The following is a 21,299-nucleotide window of genomic DNA, read 5'->3' on the forward strand; positions in this document are numbered from 1 at the left end:
AGATTAAGAGTCCTGTGCTATCCCGATTCCCAGAGATATCCCTAATGGTGGGGATGTCTCCTTCATGGCCCTGGCCCTGCTCTTGGCTAGCCTTGATCTTATACTCTCTTCCTCAGGGGGGCCAGAAGAGGAGGTGATTTAACTCCCAGAGAAACAGGGGAAACCAAAACTCTGTCACACAGCACGCACACACACAGGTATCAGACAATAAGAGATTAGGAGGAAAACAAGAGCAGGGTGGAAACAACAAGATGGTGGGTAACTCTATAACAACACCAAGCACAAAGCAACTTTCTCCAGCAAGTTGGGGTCACCACAACTTACAGACCAACACAGCATAAACTATAGTTGGCATAGGTAGAATATTTCCTCCAACCTAAAAATGAGAGGCACAACAATGATTGGCTTCCTTTGGACATGTGATAAAAGAAGCCCAATAAGGAGACTAGCAGAGGTTAACTCTTGCTAGCCTGTCTATGAATGAGCCGACAGAAGGTCGACATCCGGGTCTGCCTGAGTTGATCAGAAATACCAGAGAAAGCATCAGAGTGTCAGGCTCTACAATATGAGCAAAGCCTGATGCTGTCATGACAGTTGGCAGGTTTCGTGCAAAAAACTCCATATGACAGTAGGCAGGTATATGTATATTCCTTGCCCTGGAATCGATTATGTATATACTATGTACTCTCACTGTCAGTTACCCTCGGCCCAGTAGTGGAAACAGCTGCGGCCTTTTATTAATGGTTGGTCAATTGCACCTGTCCTGACAATAGGGGGCAGCAGAGGGCTGTTCAGAACAAATTGGTGGTAGCGATGGGTTATCTCTGTGACCCTTCCCATCTGTTCATGACAAATTGGTGGCAGCGGTGGGATCTTTGTGAGGTTCCCCCGGCTGTTAGTGACAGATTGATGGGAGCAGTGGGATATCTGTGAAACACCCCCCCGACCCTGGGTTGTTATGACTATGCTAATAAACTTTTATCCCTTCTAGTTTCCTAACAAAAAAAAAAAATGTTGTTGATGTGGTAATTGTTATTTATTAACAATTTTGTGTTATATAACTATCTGGTTTAAGGGCATACAAGTTTGAAAATTGGGACATTTTTCCATTTTTTGTAAAATTTGTGATATTTTCACAAGTAAACACAAATGATATTGACCAGAATTTACCACTAATATAAAGTACAATGTGTGACAAAAAAAATAGTATACACCTATATTGGCATAGCTGTCTGGAACTGGTGTGTAAAAGTCTAAAGTCACAATGTTTTTGCGCAACTGCAGAGTTGTGTGAAAACACTGGCAGACACAGACTAAGGGGTACTTTGCACACTACGACATCGCAGGTGCGATGTCGGTGGGGTCATGTCGAAAGTGACGCACTTCCGGCGTGGCTCTCGACATCGTAGTGTGTAAAGCCTAGATGATATGATTAACGAGCGCAAAAGCGTCGTAATCGTATCATCGGTGTAGCGTTGGCGAAAACCATAATTACCTTGCTGCGATGGTCTGATGTTATTCCTCGTTCCTGCGGCAGCACACATCGCTGTGTGTGAAGTCGCAGGAGCAAGGAACATCTCCTACCTGCGTCCCGGCCGGCAATGCGGAAGGAAGGAGGTGGGCGGGATGTTTACATCCTGCTCATCTCCGCCCCTCTGCTGCTATTGGCCGCCTGTCGTGTGACGTCGCTATGACGCCGCACGACCCGCCCCCTTAATAAGGAGGCGGATCGCTGGCCAGACCGACGTCGCAGGACAGGTGAGTGCATGTGAAGCTGCCGTAGTGATAATGTTCGCTACGCCAGCTATCACCATGATATCCCATCTGTGACGGGGGCGGGGACTATCGCACTCGGCATCGCAGCATCGGCCCTAAGAAGGGCCCCTGTGCAGAAACAGTAAATGGGCCCTTTACAGTCCACCAACTCATCATAATGCCCAGTAACACCAACTTTGGAGGTAGAAATGGGTCCATTGACCTCCTGGGTCCTTGTGCAGTTGCACAGGCTGCATCAATGATATGTCCGCCCCTGCATGAAAATATTGCAAGTTATTAAGGTGTTTACACCAAATTTCTGGTGTAAGTACAGTATGAATCAGCCCCATAATATTAATGTAGAACATATGTTGATTCACCAATGATCCTGCCATATCCCCCTGTATTGCCTGTCATTGCCTTAAACTTCTAGGCAATGTGAAAATAACCTCTTTACCCCATTACACTCTTTTTGTATGACCATATATATACCATTAATTTATTGTTTGGTTAGTAGATATGCAATAAACAGGTGGTGAAATGCATGTATTTGCTTGTATTTTGTCTGCTAGCATCAGTATGATAAACTACTTGAAGAAAAGGATGCAGAACTGGGTGGACTCAGAGCAAAAGAACAAGACGTAGCTGCTACCAGGGTCCTACTGGTAAGAAAAACTACGTTTACTTTTGAACTTTGATCAGTATAATAAAACCGCCTATAAGAAGAAGTGTTCAAAGCACTGGCAGATAGATTATTCAATGCTTTATTGTGGATCACAGACACATAATAATTGTGCTTAAAAATTGTTCTATTAATAAGTTGAAATGTAGCATATATTATATACAGTATAACATTATATATAACACTTGGGTGAATAAATAACAAAACACAGCTTTTTTCATTCGGAGTGCTTTTTTCATCAGACCCTATTTGTCAGTATTCGAGAATTTGAGCCAATCTCTTGGAAGCTTTGCACACATCCTGGCAGAATTTTCTTAGTTTTTTAATTTTTCGCTTTGATTTTTTTCCCATTCTCTCTAGTAAGAGCCATAACTATTTTTATTTTTCCTTTTAGAATGACAGTTGTTATATATGAAGGTCGCTATGTTTCCTCCATAATGTGCTTGTAGACCTTGTGAGATCTGCTGGAGTGTGTTGTAGTCACAGTCACTGCTGTGAGTGTAACATAAAATAAGAGTGTGAACTTGGTCAAGCTATTTGACCAAGTATTTTGTTTAAGTAAACCTGTTAGGGCTTTTATTTTTGGAGAGTTCTGTAGGTTTGGCAGTGGGACGGAACTCTTCCTCCAGTCCAGGTCTTGCACCAGTCTCATGTCTGGGGAATTGCATTTAATCCTGCAGTGCACAGCAAGGGGTGTGTCTCACTTGGGATCCAGGCTGCTGGAGCAGCAGGTGCTGTGTGGAGTAACACAGGCCATCACTGAGAAACCTGGACATTGTATGCGGAACCCTGCACTTGAGAGTCCTACAGCAGTGCAGCAGGTGTTTGGGACATTTATAGGACAGCATTTACGTGAACTGGCTGCATTCCGTGTTTCTTGTATAGTGTGAATAAAAGACTGTTGGTGTCGACAGGATCTTGGGTCACTGCTAGAGATGAGCCAACCCCCTAGTGTTTAAGTTCAGTTCGGTTCGTCGAACCGCGGGTGTGTTCGTCGAACATTCGATGAACGTTCGACGAAAACCTTCGAACCCCATTGAAAACAATGGCAGGCAAACACAAACACATACAAACACATACAAACACATTATACATATACACATACAGTTAATAATAAACATTGCCATTAGATTTACAGGTCCCGCGACGCGTCCAGCAGACTATATGTCCTCCCGGTAACCAGCACTGATGATAGGACCTTTCTGTGATGTCATAGCATGTGACCAGTCACGTGTGTATTATCTCATTGGCTACAGACTGGTCACATGGCTATGACATCATGCTTGGTCCTGGCAGCGCATGTCGCCAGTATGCGGTGCTCGCCCGAGCATCTCCATACTCTGTATACTCGGCGAGTACCGGCGAGATACTCGGGCACATGTTTGGCTTTACAGAGTCAGCCCACATGCAGGGACTGGATGCCACAGCCGGTGAATAGTGGCTCCGGGAATCAGGTGATTGGAGATCACCGTTGCTATAGTAACACGCCTGTCAGGTTACTATTGCAATGGTGGCAGCGGTGACGTCACCGCTTACCAACCCGCTCACTGAGTGATTAGACTGCACGGGGGAGGAAGAGCGTCTGACGTTGCAGAGCTGCATGGGTTGAAGGAGAAAGAAGACAGAAGACCAGGATCGTGGAGGGGTGAGAGGGAGTAATAAACATGGAGTCTCTAAGTCTGTCTGTGTATTTATTTCTATTAAAGTTTTTTTTCTCTGTGTGGTGTCTTTTTTTTTTTAACCCTTTATTGGAGATTGTTAATGACTGGGTCAAACTTGCCTGACATTAAGAATCTCTGGCTTAATACTAGCTAGTAAAACAAAGCTAGTATTAACTCCTTATTACCCAGCGAGCCACCCGGCATCAAGGCCGCTGGAAGTGTTGGATACAGCGCCAGAAGATGGTGCTTCTATGAAAGCGCCATTTTCTGGGGTGGCTGCGGACTGCAATTCGCAGCAAAGGCCCAGAAAGACTGGGCCAACCTGTGCTGCGGATTCCAATCCCCAGCTGCCTAGTTTTACCTGACGGACACAAAAATGGGGCGGAGCCCATGTCATTTTTTTTTATTATTTCATGAAATTAATGAAATAATTAAAAAAAAGGGCTTCCCTATATTTTTAGTTCACAGCCGGGTACAAATAGGCAGCTGGGGGTTGGGGGCAGCCGTACCTGCCTGCTGTACCTGGCTAGCATACAAAAATATGGCAAAGCCCACGTCATTTTTTTTTTTTTAGTTTTTTGGCAAAAAACTTAAAAAAAAAATAAATAAAAAATGCTTCCCTGGATTTTCCATTGCCAGTGAAGGTAACACCAAGCAGTTTGGGTTAGCAGTCAGTAGCTGCTTGGATTATCCTTAGCTACCAATACTAAAAATGCAGCAGGAGCCCACATTTTTTTTTTTATTTAAATAACTTAAAAAAATGGGCTTCCCTGTATTTTGATTGACTGACATCACAGTACTGTAAAAATAAATCATTAAAAAAAATTACGTAGCGCTCCGCGGTATTTTTGATTCTCAGCGCAGATAAAGCAGACTGCTACGGGTTGCCACCCCCATCTACCTGGCGTTACCTTGGGCTGGCAATCAAAATACATGGAAGCCCATTAATTTTTTTTTATTTAAAAAAATAGTAAAAAAAAATGCGTGGGCTCGCACTGTATTTTGATCGCCAGTCAGGTAGAGCCAGGCAGCTGGGGGCTGGTATTCTCTGCAGCCCACAGCCACCCCTGGAAATGGTGCATTGTTTCTTAGCGCCATTTCCAGGCACTTTATCCGGCTTGTCCAGCGACCGAGATGGTGGTGGCTCGCTGGGTAATAAAGGGGTTAATACCAGCTTTGTATTCTCAGATGGTACTAAGAAATTCATTGTGTTTCGCCAAAATAGACATGGCGACAATGAATTTCTAGTAAAGATAAAAAAAGACAACACACAGAAAAATATTTTTATTAGAAATAAACCACAACACAATTAGTGACTCCATCTTTATTGAACTAAAGACCCCCCCCACTCCGCTGTAGTCCTGGGTCGAGGGTCCCGCGATGTCCAATCCGGATCCAATATCATCTGATCAGTTTGCTGAAAGGCAAAGCGATCAGATTACGTGTCAAGTGTTCAAGGACCTGAATCATATGACATATCAGCTGATTGTATAAAAGCCGTTCATACAATCAGCTGATGCATCAGTAGGAAAGAAAAACTACACACTTCTATGCAGACTCCCATCTGATCGCTGCAGGACCCGGCGGTAATCAGCTGATGCGGTCACCTGAAAGCATCAGCTGATAGTTTAAGCCTGCCGGGCGGTAAAAAGTCGGCCTCACCGCTGGACTTATACGATCAGCTGATGCCATCAGGTGACCGCATCAGCTGACCACCGCCAGGTCCTGCAGCCATCGGACGTGTCCCGGGAGTCTGCAGACAGGTGAATATGATATTTTTTTTCTATTGTTCACTTTTGATTTCGCAGCTGCTTCCACCTCCTGTCTGGACATGGTGCCAGACGGGAGGTGGAATCAGGGGTTGCGGTACCGGGAGGAACCACTCTTCTGTGTTTACCAACACAAGGAATCCTCTTCCTGTACACGTGATTGTACTACCCACCCCTTGCGTTTATAGCTGCATTTATAGTCATAGAAACGCTTATGATAAGTTCACACACTGCGTTTTTTTGACGCTGCATTTTTGTGCGTTTTTTCCCACAAAAAACGCACAAAAATGAGCTTCTTAAAAATTGCATCAAAAAATGTGTTTTTCTGCGTTTTTGGCTGGGTTTTACTGCATTTTTGATCACTGCATTTTTATGCGTTTTTAAAGATTGTTGAAAAAAAAAGGTCTGATGTAATTTCCTTCTTCAATATGTTCTTCATTCTCCACTAATGTATGCAGGAGAGCAGACAGCTGCAGAACTACAAGACTCAGCATGCTCCATCCAGGACTGTATGCTGGAGGGAGAGGCAGGGGGAGCAGAACTACAAGGCTCAGCACTGGAGGGAGAGGCAGGGGGAGCAGAACTGCAAGGCTTAACATACTTCATCCACTAGTGTATGCAGGAGAGCACACAGCAACTGCAGAACTACAAGGCTCAGCATGCTGCATCCAGGACTGTATGCTAGAGGGAGAGACAGGGGGAGCAGAACTGCAAGGCTCAGCATGCTCCATTCACTAGTGTATGCAGTAAAGCAGACAGCAGTTGCAGAACTAAAGGCTCAGCATACTCCATCCAGGACTGTATGCAGGAGTTTTTTGCCCCCCAAAAAATGACGTGGGCTTTGCCATATTTTTGTATGCTAGCCAGGCACAGCAGGCAGCTGCGGGCTGCCCCCAACCCCCAGCTGCCTATTTGTACCCAGCTGGGAACCAAAAATATAGGGAAGCCTTTTTTTTTTTTTAATTATCTCCCGAATTTCATGAACTAATTAAGAAAAAAAAATGACGTGGGCTTCGCCCAATTTTTGTGTCCATCCAGGTACAATTAGGCAGCTGGGGATTGGAATCCGAAGCGCAGGGTGCCCAAGCTTTCTGGACACCCCTGCTGCGAATTGCAGTCCGCAGCCGCCCCGGAAAATGGCGCTTTCATAGAAAGTGCCATCTTCTGGCGCTGCATCCAACTCTTCCAGCTGCCCTGGTGACGGGTGGCTCACTGAGTAATAATGGGGTTAGGACTAGCTGTATATTATCAACTGGCCCTAAGCCTGAAATTCATGCTGTCACGCCAGTATTAGACATGGCCACCATGAATTTCTAGTACAGATAAAAAAAAAACACAACACACAGAAAAATATTTTTATTAGAAATAAAACACAACACAATTAGTGACTCCATCTTTATTGAAATAAAGAACCCCCCTCCGCAGTAATCCTGGGTCAAGGGTCCCGCGCCGTCCAATCCGGATCCAATATCATCTGATCGGTTTGCTGGAAGGCATACCGATCAGATGATGTCAGTTTCAAGGGCCTGAATCACATCACACATCAGCTGATTGTATAAACGGCTTTTATACAATCAGCTGATGCATCAGTGCCAAAAAAACAAACAAAAAAACTACACACTTCTGTGCAGACTCCCGTGCGATCGCTGCAGGACCCGGCGGTAATCATCTGATGAAGTCTCCTGACGGCATCAGCTGATAGTTTAGCCAGCCGAGGGGGTAAAAAGCCGGCCTCACCGCGAGACTTATACTGTCAGCTGATTCCGTCAGGTGACTGCATCAGCTGATCATCGCCTGGTCCTGCAGCCATCAGACGTGTCCAGGGAGTCTGCACACAGCCGAAGCAGGGGTGTTGGTACCGGGAAGAGGAGCTGGGAGCTGACATGTCGGGAGTCTGCAGACAGGTGAATATGATATTTTTTTTTTTTCTAATGTTCACTTTTGATTTCGCAGCTGCTTCCTCCTCCCGTCTGGACATGGCGCCGCATGGGAGCGGACATGGCGCCGGACGGTGGAAGCAGGCGTGGGGGTACCGGGAGGATCCACTCTTCTGTGTTTACCAACAGAAGGAATCCTCTTCCTGTACACGTGATTGTACTACCCACCTGTTGTGTTTATAGCTGTGTTTATAGTCATAGAAACGCTTAGGATCCCGTCACACGTAGCAACGCACCAACGATCCGACCAGCGATCCAACCTGGCAGGAATCGTTGGTGCGTCGCTACATGGTCGCTGGTGAGCTGTCAATCAGGCAGATCACATAGCGACCCGTGTAACGACGCTGTGCTTGGTAACCAATGGTACACATCGGGTTACTAAGCAAAGCGCTTTGCTTGGATACCCGATGGTTACCAGCGTACGCCACTCTCAGGCTGCCAGCGCTGGCTCCCTGCATACGAAGCCAAGGTACACATCGGGTTACTAAGCAAAGGGCTTTGCTTGGATACCCGATATGTACCCTGGTTACCAGCTTACCGCAGGCTGCTAGCGCTGGCTCCCTGCACACGTAGCTGTAAAAAGCTACAGTTACGCTTTTTGGTGATCGAACCATTATCGAATATAACCTCAAACTCTCAAACGTTAAGCTAATCGTTCGAGTTCGTCGAACGACTCTAACATCGCCAAAAACAACTCGAATTTGAAATTGGTTAACGGTTTGATTCGAACAACGCTCATCTCTTGTCACTGCTTCACTTGACTGGCTCTAGGAAGCCATAGATTCCCATATGGTGTGAGAATGCAGGCAGCAAAAAGGCATATCCTTTAACCACATGTCAGTGATCAGGCCAGCAAGACTGCAGGTTAAGTCAGCTGTCAATATGTAAAGCAGCTGGTCCAAGCTAATGCACACCTGCAGCAGACCAGCACACAGCAGCAGAAGGCCTATGAACAGCAGTAGCAAACCAGTGCTAATTTGCAGCAGGCTAATGTGCAGCAGCAGTAGGTTAATACGCAGCAGTAGAGGGCCTATGAACAACTGCAGCAAACCAACAACTTGTTGATCCAACAAATTGCTGCCCTGCGAGAGGCGCTACCAGCGGTGGCTGTACCCCTCCCATCTGCCCCGAGGCTTGTGATATAGTCAGGGCGGCTCTGAGGAAAATGGGTACAGAAGACGACTTGGAGGCCTTCCTCACCATGTTTGAAAGAACAGTGGAGCATGGGAGTCTACCTCAGTGGGCTGAAGTAGTCGTTCTGATCCTGATGGGAGATACCCAGAAAGTGTTTTTTCACCTCAGTCTTGAATACGCCCGGGACTGTGGGAAGCTAAAAGGTGAGATCCTTGCTCAGATGGGGGTCAACATGTATCTGCGGGCTCAGTGGGTACACCAGTGGACTTTTGAGGAGAGCAAGCCTGTGCGCTCCCAGGCCTTTGTCCTGCTGCATCTTGTAAAAAAATGGCTCCAGCCTGAGACCTTGAGCCCAGGACAGATGATAGAGTGAGTGGTGATTGATCGGCTTGTGCGAATATTGCCGGTCACCAGTCAACGCTGGGTGTGGCAAGGGGATCCAGGCACCCTGGACCATTTATTTAGTTTGGTGGAATGACATGCAGCTACACAGGAGTTGGTCCAAGACACTCCATTACTCAGTGCAGCCCGTCGGACCACAATAACTCTAGAGACCATAAAAGGCATCCAACCCTCTGCTGGGCTTGTTCTGTCCCATGCCCCTGCTAATAGTGTACCTGAGTCTGAGGACATCTGGAATCCCGTTTCCCCTAAACCTGACACACGGAGCCGGGTCGCCACCGTTGTTAGGTGCTGGTGGTGCCAAGAGCTGGGACATATGGCTGCTCAGTGCCCAGTAACGTCTGAATCCATGAAGTGTGGATACTCTCACCGGGTGTTGTTATATGCCCAGACTGTATGTACGGCAGACTCTGTTCCTACTGACTGGGAGACCTGTTGTGAATGTCATCCAAGGGGGTGATGGTTTGGAGCTCCCTTTGGTGGTCAGGACTGGGGGTGAAGCTGACTGTGCCTCAACAGGTGTGGGAGTTAATTGGGAGTTTGGGAAGCCCAATTGCAGATCAGCATGGGTTATATAGTAGAGCATTGTCTGCTGGCTGGGGCCGGTTATTGATGTTGTTTCTTAGTCTCTGAATTGGCTTGAAGTTGGCCTTCCATTTATCCTGTGCCTGTGCCATTCCAGATAAGTTGCAAGTTATTTGTTTTATTACCTGATCCACACCTAAGGGTGTTTGGGTTTTGTTTTGTTTTGCTTAAAGTCTGTTTTCTTGCAGGAGAGGAATTGTCTTTCTGTTTTGATGAGCATGGGGTTCCCCCTCTGCAGGCCCCACTGCAAGAAAAGGGAGATTCTCCCTGTTCTATTTGATTATTTGCACTTTTGTATTTCTTGTGGTTTTTTTGGTATTTTGTTTCTCCCATTATTTACAAGAGTACCTGATATAGTGGGGAAGAGTCCTAGTGGTCTCAGTATTTATATTATCAGGAGATTGGTATTTTTCCACAGGGTATTGCACTGACCACAATCAGTTAGGATTGTCCATCTCCTTGTTGCGCGGTGACCCTCAGGACTGGGCCTTTTCTTTGGCTTCTGATGATCCGATTCTTGCTACTGTGGATTCCTTTTTTCAGGCCCTGGGATTGTTGTATCATGAACCCAATGTGATTTATCAAGCTGAAAAGGCTTTGTTGGCTTTGATCCAAGGTCAGCATTCCGCTGAAATTTTTTGTCAGAAATTCAGAAAGTGGGCGGTTCTTACTAAATGGAATAATGATGCACTTGCGGCACTTTTTCGGAAGGGTCTCACAGATACAGTGAAGGATGTAATGGTGGGATTTCCTATCCCTTCTGGTCTCGATGCCTCTATGACTTTAGCCCTTCAGATTGATAGACATTTACGCGAGCGCAGAACGATACGTGCTGATGTATTGCTTGCGGAACAATCTTCAGAGCCTATGTGGACCAGCTGATAGTACCACAGCCATACCGCCACAGGGCGTTTGAACTACGGTAAGTTATAAACATATAAAGAGTGGCTATCTAAAAACTCTGACATCACCCGGCACACCCTGCTGCTATCTGAACATGAGTGTGCATGTACCTAGAAACACATGCACGCTCCTGTCAAAAGTGTGCAGCAGTGCCTTTGATGCGCTGTCAGACTCGTGCGGGTCTGACATCACCCGGCACAGCCTGCTGCTGTCTGAACATGAGCGTGCATGTACCTATAAACACATGCACGCTCCTGTGAGAAGTGTGCCGCAGTGCCGGTGATGCGCTGTCAGACTCGTGCGGGTCTGACATCACCCAGCACAGCCTGCTGCTGTCTGAACATGAGCGTGCATGTACCTATAAACACATGCACGCTCCTGTGAGAAGTGTGCCGCAGTGCCGGTGATGCGCTGTCAGACTCGTGCGGGTCTGACATCACCCAGCACAGCCTGCTGCTGTCTGAACATGAGCGTGCATGTACCTAGAAACATATGCACGCTCCTGTCAGAAGTTTGCAGCTTTTCTGCAATGTCAGCCTCACGGGAGTTCTTTATAAGTGTGACTGCGGCGTAGAAAAAAAACCCTTGCTTTTTTTTTTAAAATAAATAATAATAATAAAAAAAAAACGACGTGCGGTTTCCCCCCCAATTTTCATCCCCAGCCATGATAACGCCAGCTGGCGGCTGGTATATCCTCAGCTCGCAGCCTCCCGGTATTGCCGCATCTATTAGATGTGACCATACCAGTGTGCGATACTGGCTCTTCGCGGAGGCGTGATGTGGTGCCAGTCGGGGTAATAGCAGGAGTTAATAACAGCGCACGGCTCCTGCTAAACCCTAGCTTTGTGTGATGGCACAGGCGTCTATGAGATACCTGCATCACACAAACCTGTAAATGACAGTAAATAAACACAGTCACAGAGAACAATCCTTTATTTGAAATAAAGTACAAAACACACCCTGCTTCACCTCTTTATTAAGTCCAAACACTCTGCAGCTCCGACGTAATCCACAAGTCCCACGCCGACACATCCAGCACTGCTACATGTCAGAGCGAGCAGCCATAGAGCATGACTGCCCGCTCTGAGTGCAGCTTATTACTGAGCCGCGATAAGCGATGACCGCAGCAGAGCTGTCACAGGCTGGGGGGCGAGTCAGCCTGCAACCAATCACAGCTGAGAGGATGGCCGGTGGGCGGGGAAAACACGGAAAGCTGTGTGATTGCATGCACAGCACAGGAAGTGAAAGCGCGATCCGGAAGCAGTGTGCCGCCATGACACCGAGTCTCGGTAAGTATGAAACGCTCATTTATTTATTGTTTTTTTTCATTTTTATTAATTGCCATTCCGGATCGTGCACCCGGAATCCCGCGCCCGGGTCAAGCCCGGAGATAGCGCTGAAACCACACAGATCCGGACGTTTACAGTCCGGGTCTGCTCAACACTACTCGGGAGTTGTGTGCCATCTTCTGTCATGTTGGGATGTCTAAGGAGATCCTTACAGATTAGAGAATCAGAAAACCCTGTTTATGTCTAGGGTCACCAGGGAACTGTGCAGACTTCTCCAGATTAAGCAGAGGTCCCTGTATGATGGCAAGTGTTAAACCCCAAAAGTTTGAACAGACGGGGGAATATGTGAAGCAGTGACAGGTGTCATATATGAAGGTTGCTATGTGTCCCCTAAAATGTGCTTGGAGACCTTGTGAGACCTGCTGAAGTTTGTTGTAGTCTCAGTCACCGCTGTGAGTGCAACACAAAATAAGAGTGTGAACTTGGTCAAGATATTTGACCAAGTATTTTAAGTAAACCGGTTAGGGCTTTTATTTTTGGAGAGTTCTGTAGGTTTGGCAGTGGGACGGAACTCTCTCTTCAGGGTCTTGCAACAGGGTCATGTCCGGGGAATTGCATTTAAAGCGCAACAAACACCAGGATTAAACTATATAACATAAAGCCAGTGCTATACTGCCACTATCATGCAGATTCTATACATAGGTTTTAAAACACAAGCAAGTAAAGTTTGTAAAATCAGCAGCTTTTTGAGTGACAGCAGCTGCCGATCAACTGATAGCTAGGGTGGGTATTCATAGTTATCCCCTCCTCCTGTTACTTATGCTAATTCTATTATACAATCGGTTTACTTTGTGACTAAAAGGACCTGTGCTGATGTCATACCCATGTGATCAGAAGGGGCAAAAGAAAAATGTTTCTTCCTGGTATAAGCTATGTTGACTGCTGCCACCACTGCGATATCAGACACCTCTTCAACTACAGACTCAGGTTCCTGCTGGCTCCCTCTGCACAGCCTGCCAGCTATATGATATATTCCCCTGAACCTGCTATTCAAAATAGGTATAGGTCTACCAAGGGACCATACAGGCCACTGGCCTCTACAACTTGTAATTACCTAATAATATTTCACTTGAATAAGTGGACCCAAGCAGAAGTACAATTCTGCCTTTGCCGCAGTCCGAGCCGTTCTCCTTTAACACTAGAACTACTGGACTCGTGACACCTATATAGAAATACATGGTGCAAAGTAGTCAAAATGACTACCTCAGTAGTTCTAGTGTTAAGCAACATATGTATACTACAAAATAAGGTGATTCAAATTACAGTATTACAACTTATTCCAGGAGGTCTGTTTACCCTGAAAAGGTTCATACAACCTATTAGCCTTGCAGTTATTCCCACCATTCCGTTTCTGCACGGCGACTTTAGGCCTATATATTAGGCCCATATTATAAAAGGCACACGTCGGTCACATGTACTATCTCACCCGCAGCCGCTTATATCGCCCACGGCTATTTGTATTGTCTCCATTTGCTTTAGAACAACTGACATGTTTATGTTGGAAAGGCTATTAGCCAAAACGTTGATTGAACAACAAGTCCTACATTCATTTTTCATTTTTAAAGTTTTATTGGTTTCAAAGAAAAAAAAAAAAAAAGAAGAGAGAAAATAAACATACAGATAGATACATTGTCCAATACCATGAGATATTAAGTGTTATAGCAGTGAAATAGCACAAGCCTTTACAACAGGTCCAGGCCTAAGGCTCAACAACTGCACAACCCTAGGTAAGAACAAAATTAGACACCGAGTCTTACCTCAGGTAAGAACTTATCAAATGAGCAGAGAAATGCTCGGGGAAAGATAGGAATCAGAAGAAGAGGGACGGGTTTAGAATGTAAGTCAGTGAGTAGAGAGGTATATGGAAGAATATGTGATGACCAGGACGGTAATTTCATCTGTTGAATCTATAAGAGGAGACTGAATAAATGTTTTCTAGGGGGAGGTTCATGCCAAGGATTCTGAGCACCGGGAGTCAATTAAAGCTAAGAACTTGGGGCCCGAGAGGAAGTCCTCCCACATGAGCCATTTGGAGGCGGTTTCCACTATCTGACCTCTCGACTGAGCCATCACCATCTCCATACAGTGTACCGAATTCACCTCTGTCGCCCATTCCTCCATGGTCGGGGGAGAGGGGTATTTCCAATGTCGTGGAATTACGGTCTTGGCGGCCTGGAGGAGAGGGCCTAAGAGGGATTTTTTATACTTTTTTTCTGAGATTTTAAACATAAATAGCAAAACTGCCTCAGGGCGACTAGGGACTATGGTCGCCGTGACCTCTAGAATGGCCTTCAATACTTTGCTCCAAAAGGTCGCCAGGCTTGGGCATGACCACCATATATGGGTCATGGTGCCGCCATGGGCTCCGCAACGCCAACATACATCCGGGACTTCGGGACACCACACATGAAGAGATGATGGGACCCTATACCACCTGGTAAGGATCTTGTAGCAGGTTTCGTGCATTCTTGTGGCAACCACGGACCTATGGGTCAGGCGGAAACAACGTTCCCACTGATCCCTAGGAAACGTCTTGTTGAGCTCTGCTTCCCACGCAGAACAGAAGCGGGGGAGTGAAGTCTCCATCGCCTCTGTTAGGGTCTTATAAATCCTTGATGTGGCATATCGAGTGTCAGGTGTTCCGGTACAAAGGCGTTCAAAGGGAGTTAAAGGCGGGAGGTGCCCCGCGGCTTGTCCCTGTGTGGTTATGAAGTGTTTGAGTTGGGCATATTCAAAATGAAACCTCAACCTGGGGTCTCCGTTTCCCACAATATCCGAGAGTGGGAGGAGAACTCTCTCTGGGGCCACCTGGTCCAGTCTCAGGGGAATCTGTTTAGAGCTGCCAAGAAATTTATTGGACGATGCTCCTGGCAAAAAGTCAGGGTTGTCCGTAAGTGGCAAAAGGGGACCCCCGGGTTGGAGCAGGCGTTTGCTCAATGGTAATGAGTGTACTGATTTCAGTGTCTGTTTGGTGCTGTAGGACATTGCTATTTTATGTTTGGTGAGGCGTGGCCAATTCCACGGCAGGGTTGGGACTTATAGGAGACACAGGTCATGTGCCAGCCGAACCCAGAGCTTTGAATCGTAATTATGTAAAAGGTCCAGAACTCTGGTGTGGGCAGCCGCCAGGTAGTATCGCCTACAGCAAGGGAGCCCTGCTCCTCCCCCCCCCTTTAGTTCTCGTCAGAACATTACTCCCAAGTTGGGGTCGCCTCTTAGTCCATACAAATTGGTTAAATAGACGCTGGACCTTTGTCCAGTAAGACACTGGAATATGAACTGGAACCGTCTGAAGTAGGTAGAGTAGTCTAGGTAATGCTGTCATCCTGAGGGCGCTAATCCTGCCAAACCACGAGAGAGTACCCAGATCCCAGGAGTCTAGGTCCCTCTCGAGCCTGGACAGGAAACTTAGAAAATTTAGTGAAATAAGCCTGTCTGTGTCACATGGTATGATAATACCCAGGTATCCTATGCTACCATTGGGTGGCCATTTAAAGGGGAATTTTGGCTTCACGGCGTTTACGACGTCTTGGGGGAGTAATATGTTCAGGGCTTCTGACTTATCAAAATTGATTTTAAAATTGGACCATCTGCTGAAGCGATTTAATTCCTGCATTAGGGATGGAAGAGAGGTGAGTGGGTTTTGCAAGTATATGAGGAGATCGTCTGCGAAGGCGGCACATTTGTATTCTTGGTTTGCGATTTTGATTCCTTGTATGTCGGGGTTGAGACGAATGGCCGCCAGCAGGTGTTCCATGACTAAGATGTAAAGTAGTGGGGATAGAGGGCAACCCTGCCGAGTCCCGTTATATATGTTGAAGGGCCTCGACAAGGTACCATTAATTTTTAAGTGGGCGTTCGGGGAGCGGTATAAGGCCAGGATTTTGGATGAGAAGGTTGGACAGGGTCTGGGAGAGTGAGTGCCAAGAAATTCTATCAAATGCCTTTTCGGCGTCTAGAGATAGCATCATCATGGGAATTTTTTGGGTGCGGGCATGCTGAATCAGATCTAGGGTTTTAAGGGTATTATCCCTAGCTTCCCTGCCGGGGACAAATCCGAACTGGTCCAAATGCACCAGGTCAGGCAGAAGGGGATTGATTCTATTTGCGAGGAGCTTAGCGTATATTTTTAGATCCACATTAAGCAATGATATTGGTCTAAAGCTACTGCACGCAGTGGGGTCCTTCCCGGGTTTTCTAAGTAGAGCCACATGAGCTGTCGTGGCATGGGGAACCTGACCACCAAACTGAGAATTGAGTGATAGCAGTCTGTACCTCAGAGGTACATAGCTCGTCCAGAAGCAGGGTCTCATTGAGCCGCCATGATCCCCTGGGGTCCGGGAGAGAGGGAACTTCAACCTCGCAATACACCGGCACATGTTCCGACCACAATATGTTGCCTATTCTAACCTGTCTGACCCAGGGGAGAGCGTTGTGCTGTATAAAAATATAATCTATGCGACTATATGAATCTTGAGTGTGGGAGTAAAAGAATAATCTCTATCAGATGGGTGTGCTATTCTCCATATATCGAACAGCTGGATGCTCAGCAGGGTTTTTTTTATACGTTTAATTGTGGCATATGATATACTAGATTTCCCTTTAGAGTTATCTAATGTGGGGTCGAGAGTGACATTAAGGTCACTACATAGCATTGCTGTTCCTCGTATCAAGGGGATCGCAGTGTCAACAAGGCCAACTATGAAGTCATCCTGTTTCTGGTTTGGGGCATACGCATTTATTATCGTGAAAGTTTGGTCTCCGGCTATCAGTGAAAGGATAATATATCGTCCCAAGTTGTCCGGTGTGCAATTTATGATTTGATGAGGGAGAGATTTATGAATGGCGATCGCCACTCCCTTTGAACGTGACTCTGGGTTGTCAGAGAAAAACCAGGTCTGATAGTATTTGTTCTTTATGACCGGGGTGTGTCCCGTTTTGAAATGTGTTTCCTGAAAACATATTATTTTCACCTTATGCTTGTGAAAATGGTAAAGAATCTGTGCTCTTTTCTCCGGTACATTCAGACCCTTGGCATTGAAAGATACTATTGTCAGGTTGGCCATCTGTAAAAGAATAAAAAGTTACAGATGCATGAGATGTAGGGACAGACTAATCCGTCCCGGTCACCAACAAGAAAGGGAAAGCACGGTGTGACCCGTGGGAGGCAGGAAAAGAATAGGAGTAGGGGCAGAAGGAACCACAAGGGAGGAGCCCCTGCATTAATTCGTAGTGGAGGATAAGTTTTCCAAAGGAGCAACAGCAATAAGGGTAGAAAGGACAGCAGGGGTATAGCCCCTACATATAACACTAATTGAGAACAAACGTTCTTGGGGAGCATGTCCGCTCTACTCGGGCAGGACAGAGGAACCCGACCTATTAGGGGGAGAAAAAAGTCAGACGTAGCCTATCGCGGCTCCATAATAAACTGCAAACATTGGGTATAACCCTAAACACTGGCACAAATAACAAAAAGATTTGGGCATAAAGGGCCTTAGATGGGCATTTAAATAACATGAAAGTCGTTCAACTTAATTAACTAGATGTGCAATGCACTAAGTAGGTTCTATTAGCATCTATAGCTGTTTAGTTCAATTAACGTGGTCTTCCCACTCTGCGACCGCGCAGCTCCCTCGGTGGTAGGCCTCCTGCTGAGCTGGGAGACTGAGGTGTACGCAGAGGGGCAGAGCGCCTTCCCGGTGCCCACGGCTGAAGCAGAGTGGTGGGCCATTGAGGGATGGTAATTGGGGGTAGGCCCAGGTTTGAGATGAAAAGTGGGAGGTCCTCTGGGGATCTCAAGACCCACCACCTCGAGTCTTTTTGTACTGACAGTGAGAAGGGGAAGCCCCAGCGAAACGGGAGCCCTCTTTCTTTAAGCATATCCAGCAGGGGTTTTAGAGTGGCCCGTTGAGCCAATGTATGCCTTGACAGGTCCGGCATAATGCGGATAGTAGAACCGTTATATGTTAAGGACTGTTTCTTCCGGGCTGCTTGGAGGATGGCTTCTTTTGCTGCGAAAAAGTGTACCCTACACACGACATCTCTTGGACGAGGGTCCCCTGGGTCTGGGGGACGTAGCGCCCTATGGGCTCTGTCGAGCTCCAGGGTGGCCCCAGGTGGCCTTTTCAACAGGTTGTTAAAGATTGAAATAAGGACTGAGGGTATATCAGGGGCGGAGATTGACTCAGATATGCCCCTGATACGAAGATTATTTCTTCGATTTCTATTCTCCAGGTCGTCTACATGCTGTTGGAGAGCAAATAGCTGCTTGGACTGGTTTAGTATAGAGTCCTGCATAGTTTGGACATTGACTTGGGATGTTGATTGCTGATCTGCCAGTACGTCTACCCTGTGGGTGAGGGAAGAGAGGTCTGACCGCAGTTGGGCAAATTCTTGCTTACATTCTGCTACCACTTGGTTGGCTAGGGCTGCTATATCATTTTTGGTAGGAATGGATTGTAGGAGGTATCTCATGTCTGCCAGGGATGCTGGGCGGTCCTCATTTATCATATTAGTATAGAAAGATGTTGCAGAGAAGGAACGTATAGAGTCCTGTAAAGCTGGGTCATATAATAATTGTGGGCTCCTGTGGGTGTTTACGTTCCCACCGATGTTTGCCACAGTGGTGATCTGATTAGGTGGGGAGCCTGGTGTCCCAGGCCCCTTATTCCATTGCGGCCGAGCAGCTTCTGCCAGGCTTCCATCCGGCGGGCTACCCTCCCAGGAAGAGCCCGTGGACCACCCTGTTGACGGGGCGGGGGATGACGGTTCCACGGGGTCGCCCCATGCTAGACTTTGGGGCTCTGGAGGTGAATGGGGTTCTTTTCTCCCTCCACTAGTTCCTGGGGAAGGAGGTGATGCAGGCGGCGATGCATGGTGCACACTAGCTGGAGAAACGTTGCTTCTGTCTGGTCTGTGGCCCCCTCCACTACCCGGTCTCTCTACTAATATCTGAGGGCCGGGAGGCCCCACAGTCAGCGCGGTGGTGCTGCCTCTCAGGCTTGACTCACCCTCATCGGCGATGACAGCGGGGGGCTTCACCGGCCGCAGCTTCCCGGCTTCCTGGAGGCTCTGAAGTGGTGGCTGCAGTTCAGGTGCTGCTCCGGAGGCTGCCTGCACGTGCATCGCAGAACCGGGAGATGCTGCGTCCTGGAAGGAGGCCTCTGAAGCGACGGTCCTTCGCCGGTTCTGGAGGATCTCCGCGTCTCGCGGGGATGGGTCAGGTGAGGCTGCCGACGGCATCGCCACTGAGGGATCCCCCCGCTGCGGCCGCAGGGCCCGGGCTGGAGATGAGCGGGCGCCATCTTGTAATGGCGTCTCTGGGTTATACTTGCGGCCGGACCTCGGCTCCTCCACTGTCCCGCGTCCTTCACCTCCATGGGAGGTAACCGAGGCCGTGACCGCTCCGGGATGCCTCGGCTTCGCCGCCGATCCCTGCGCCTCCACCATTGGCCCGGCACCGGTTGTTGGAGTCAAAGGCCGCAGCTTCAGCTCTGGATGGAGCGAGGCGCCTGGACCCTGAGGCTGGGTGAGAAAGGGCCCGATTTTGCCCTGTGAGGTAGTGGGCTTATTTGGGGTGCGGGCAGAAGCCTTTTTGCCCATAGATTTGCCCATGATGTATGTTGGGCCAGTGTTTTTTGGGGTCTATAGCGAGGAGCTCATGGAGTCAGCGTCCTCACACGGCCATGTCCAGCTCCGCCCACCCTACATTCATTTTTCTTTTTGAGCACGTAATAATAAAAAAGCATCTTTTGAATGGAAAAACTTTTTTCTCAGTTTTCTTCTTTTTTTCACTTTGAGTGCCGAAGTTTGATCTCTAACCATATTCTGACAGTCATAGATAAATTGACATTTGTTTGCCTTTTATTTACTGTAGACCACAGTAGCTTAAGACCAGACACCCCCTTTTTAGAGTTTTAACCATTTTTTTTTTATTTTTTACTAGCTACCCTTTTATAATACACTGTGTGCAGAATTATTAGTCAAATAAGTATTTTGATCACATGATACTTTTTATACATGTTGTCCTACTCTAGGCTGTATAGGCTTGAGAGCCAACTACCAATTAAGTAAATCAGGTGATGTGCATCTCTGTAATGAAGAGGGGTGTGGTGTAATGACATCAACACCCTATATAAGGTGTGCTTAATTATTAGACAACTTCCTTTCACAAAATGGGTCAGATGAGAGATTTGATGGGCTCTGTAAAGTCCAAAATTGTAAGATGTTTTGCAGAGGGATGCAGCAGTCTTGAAATTGCCAAACTTGAGAAGCGTGAGCACCAAAAAATCAAGCGTTTCGTGGCAAATAGCCAACAGGGTCGCAAGAATAGCATGTTTTACTCACAGCAAGTTGGGCTGCAGTGTGTACATCGCCCTGGCCAAAAACTGATGCTCTAGCAGGATACAGCTAAACCCCCACTAAGTGAAGGCATCACAGGTGCAGGAGAAGCAGATCACACACACACCTTCATGGAATGGAGGGGAGGTGACTGCTAGATGATAAAACTGCACACAAGTGGCTTGCATAGAGCGCTGTTCACATGCAGATGACACAGTCACAAACCCGCAGCCTATTAGGTAACGCCCTTCTATTAGATCAGGCGGGCTGCCAAGCCGTACTCCTCTGTATATCATGCACGGACAGACACTCTACAATGCAAGGCCCAACAGAAAGGGGCCTGGCTGTATCCTGTACAAACAAAAAAATATGAGGTTTTTGTTGGTATTTATGGCCATAAAACGTAAGCCTACACCCTCGTCAAGGGACCTCATGTCTGTAGGTCCCTACACTAAATATAAAAAAAGCAACAATAAGAGGATAATGTCCTCCAAAAATCAAGTATTACTCACAGCAAGTTGGGCTGCAGTGTGTACATCGCCCTGGCCAAAAACTGATGCTCTAGCAGGATACAGCTAAACCCCCACTAAGTGAAGGCATCACAGGTGCAGGAGAAGCAGATCACACACACACCTTCATGGAATGGAGGGGAGGTGACTGCTAGATGATAAAACTGCACACAAGTGGCTTGCATAGAGCGCTGTTCACATGCAGATGACACAGTCACAAACCCGCAGCCTATTAGGTAACGCCCTTCTATTAGATCAGGCGGGCTGCCAAGC

The 21,299-nt window shown here is 47.2% G+C and overlaps 1 protein-coding gene across 3 annotated transcripts in view; it reads left to right on the plus strand.

Moving 5' to 3' along the window:
* The window catches only part of SYCP1 (synaptonemal complex protein 1), an 811,750-nt gene that overhangs the window by 653,817 nt on the left and 136,634 nt on the right, over nucleotides 1-21,299 (plus strand). For all 3 annotated transcript variants that reach the window (XM_075335624.1, XM_075335625.1, XM_075335626.1), the window contains one exon: nucleotides 2,328-2,420. In XM_075335624.1, coding sequence (XP_075191739.1) covers nucleotides 2,328-2,420 — 93 coding nt within the window. The remainder of the gene's footprint in view (nucleotides 1-2,327; nucleotides 2,421-21,299) is intronic.

This window comes from Anomaloglossus baeobatrachus, chromosome 2 (assembly GCF_048569485.1).
Source record: "Anomaloglossus baeobatrachus isolate aAnoBae1 chromosome 2, aAnoBae1.hap1, whole genome shotgun sequence".
Lineage (NCBI taxonomy): Eukaryota > Metazoa > Chordata > Amphibia > Anura > Aromobatidae > Anomaloglossus > Anomaloglossus baeobatrachus.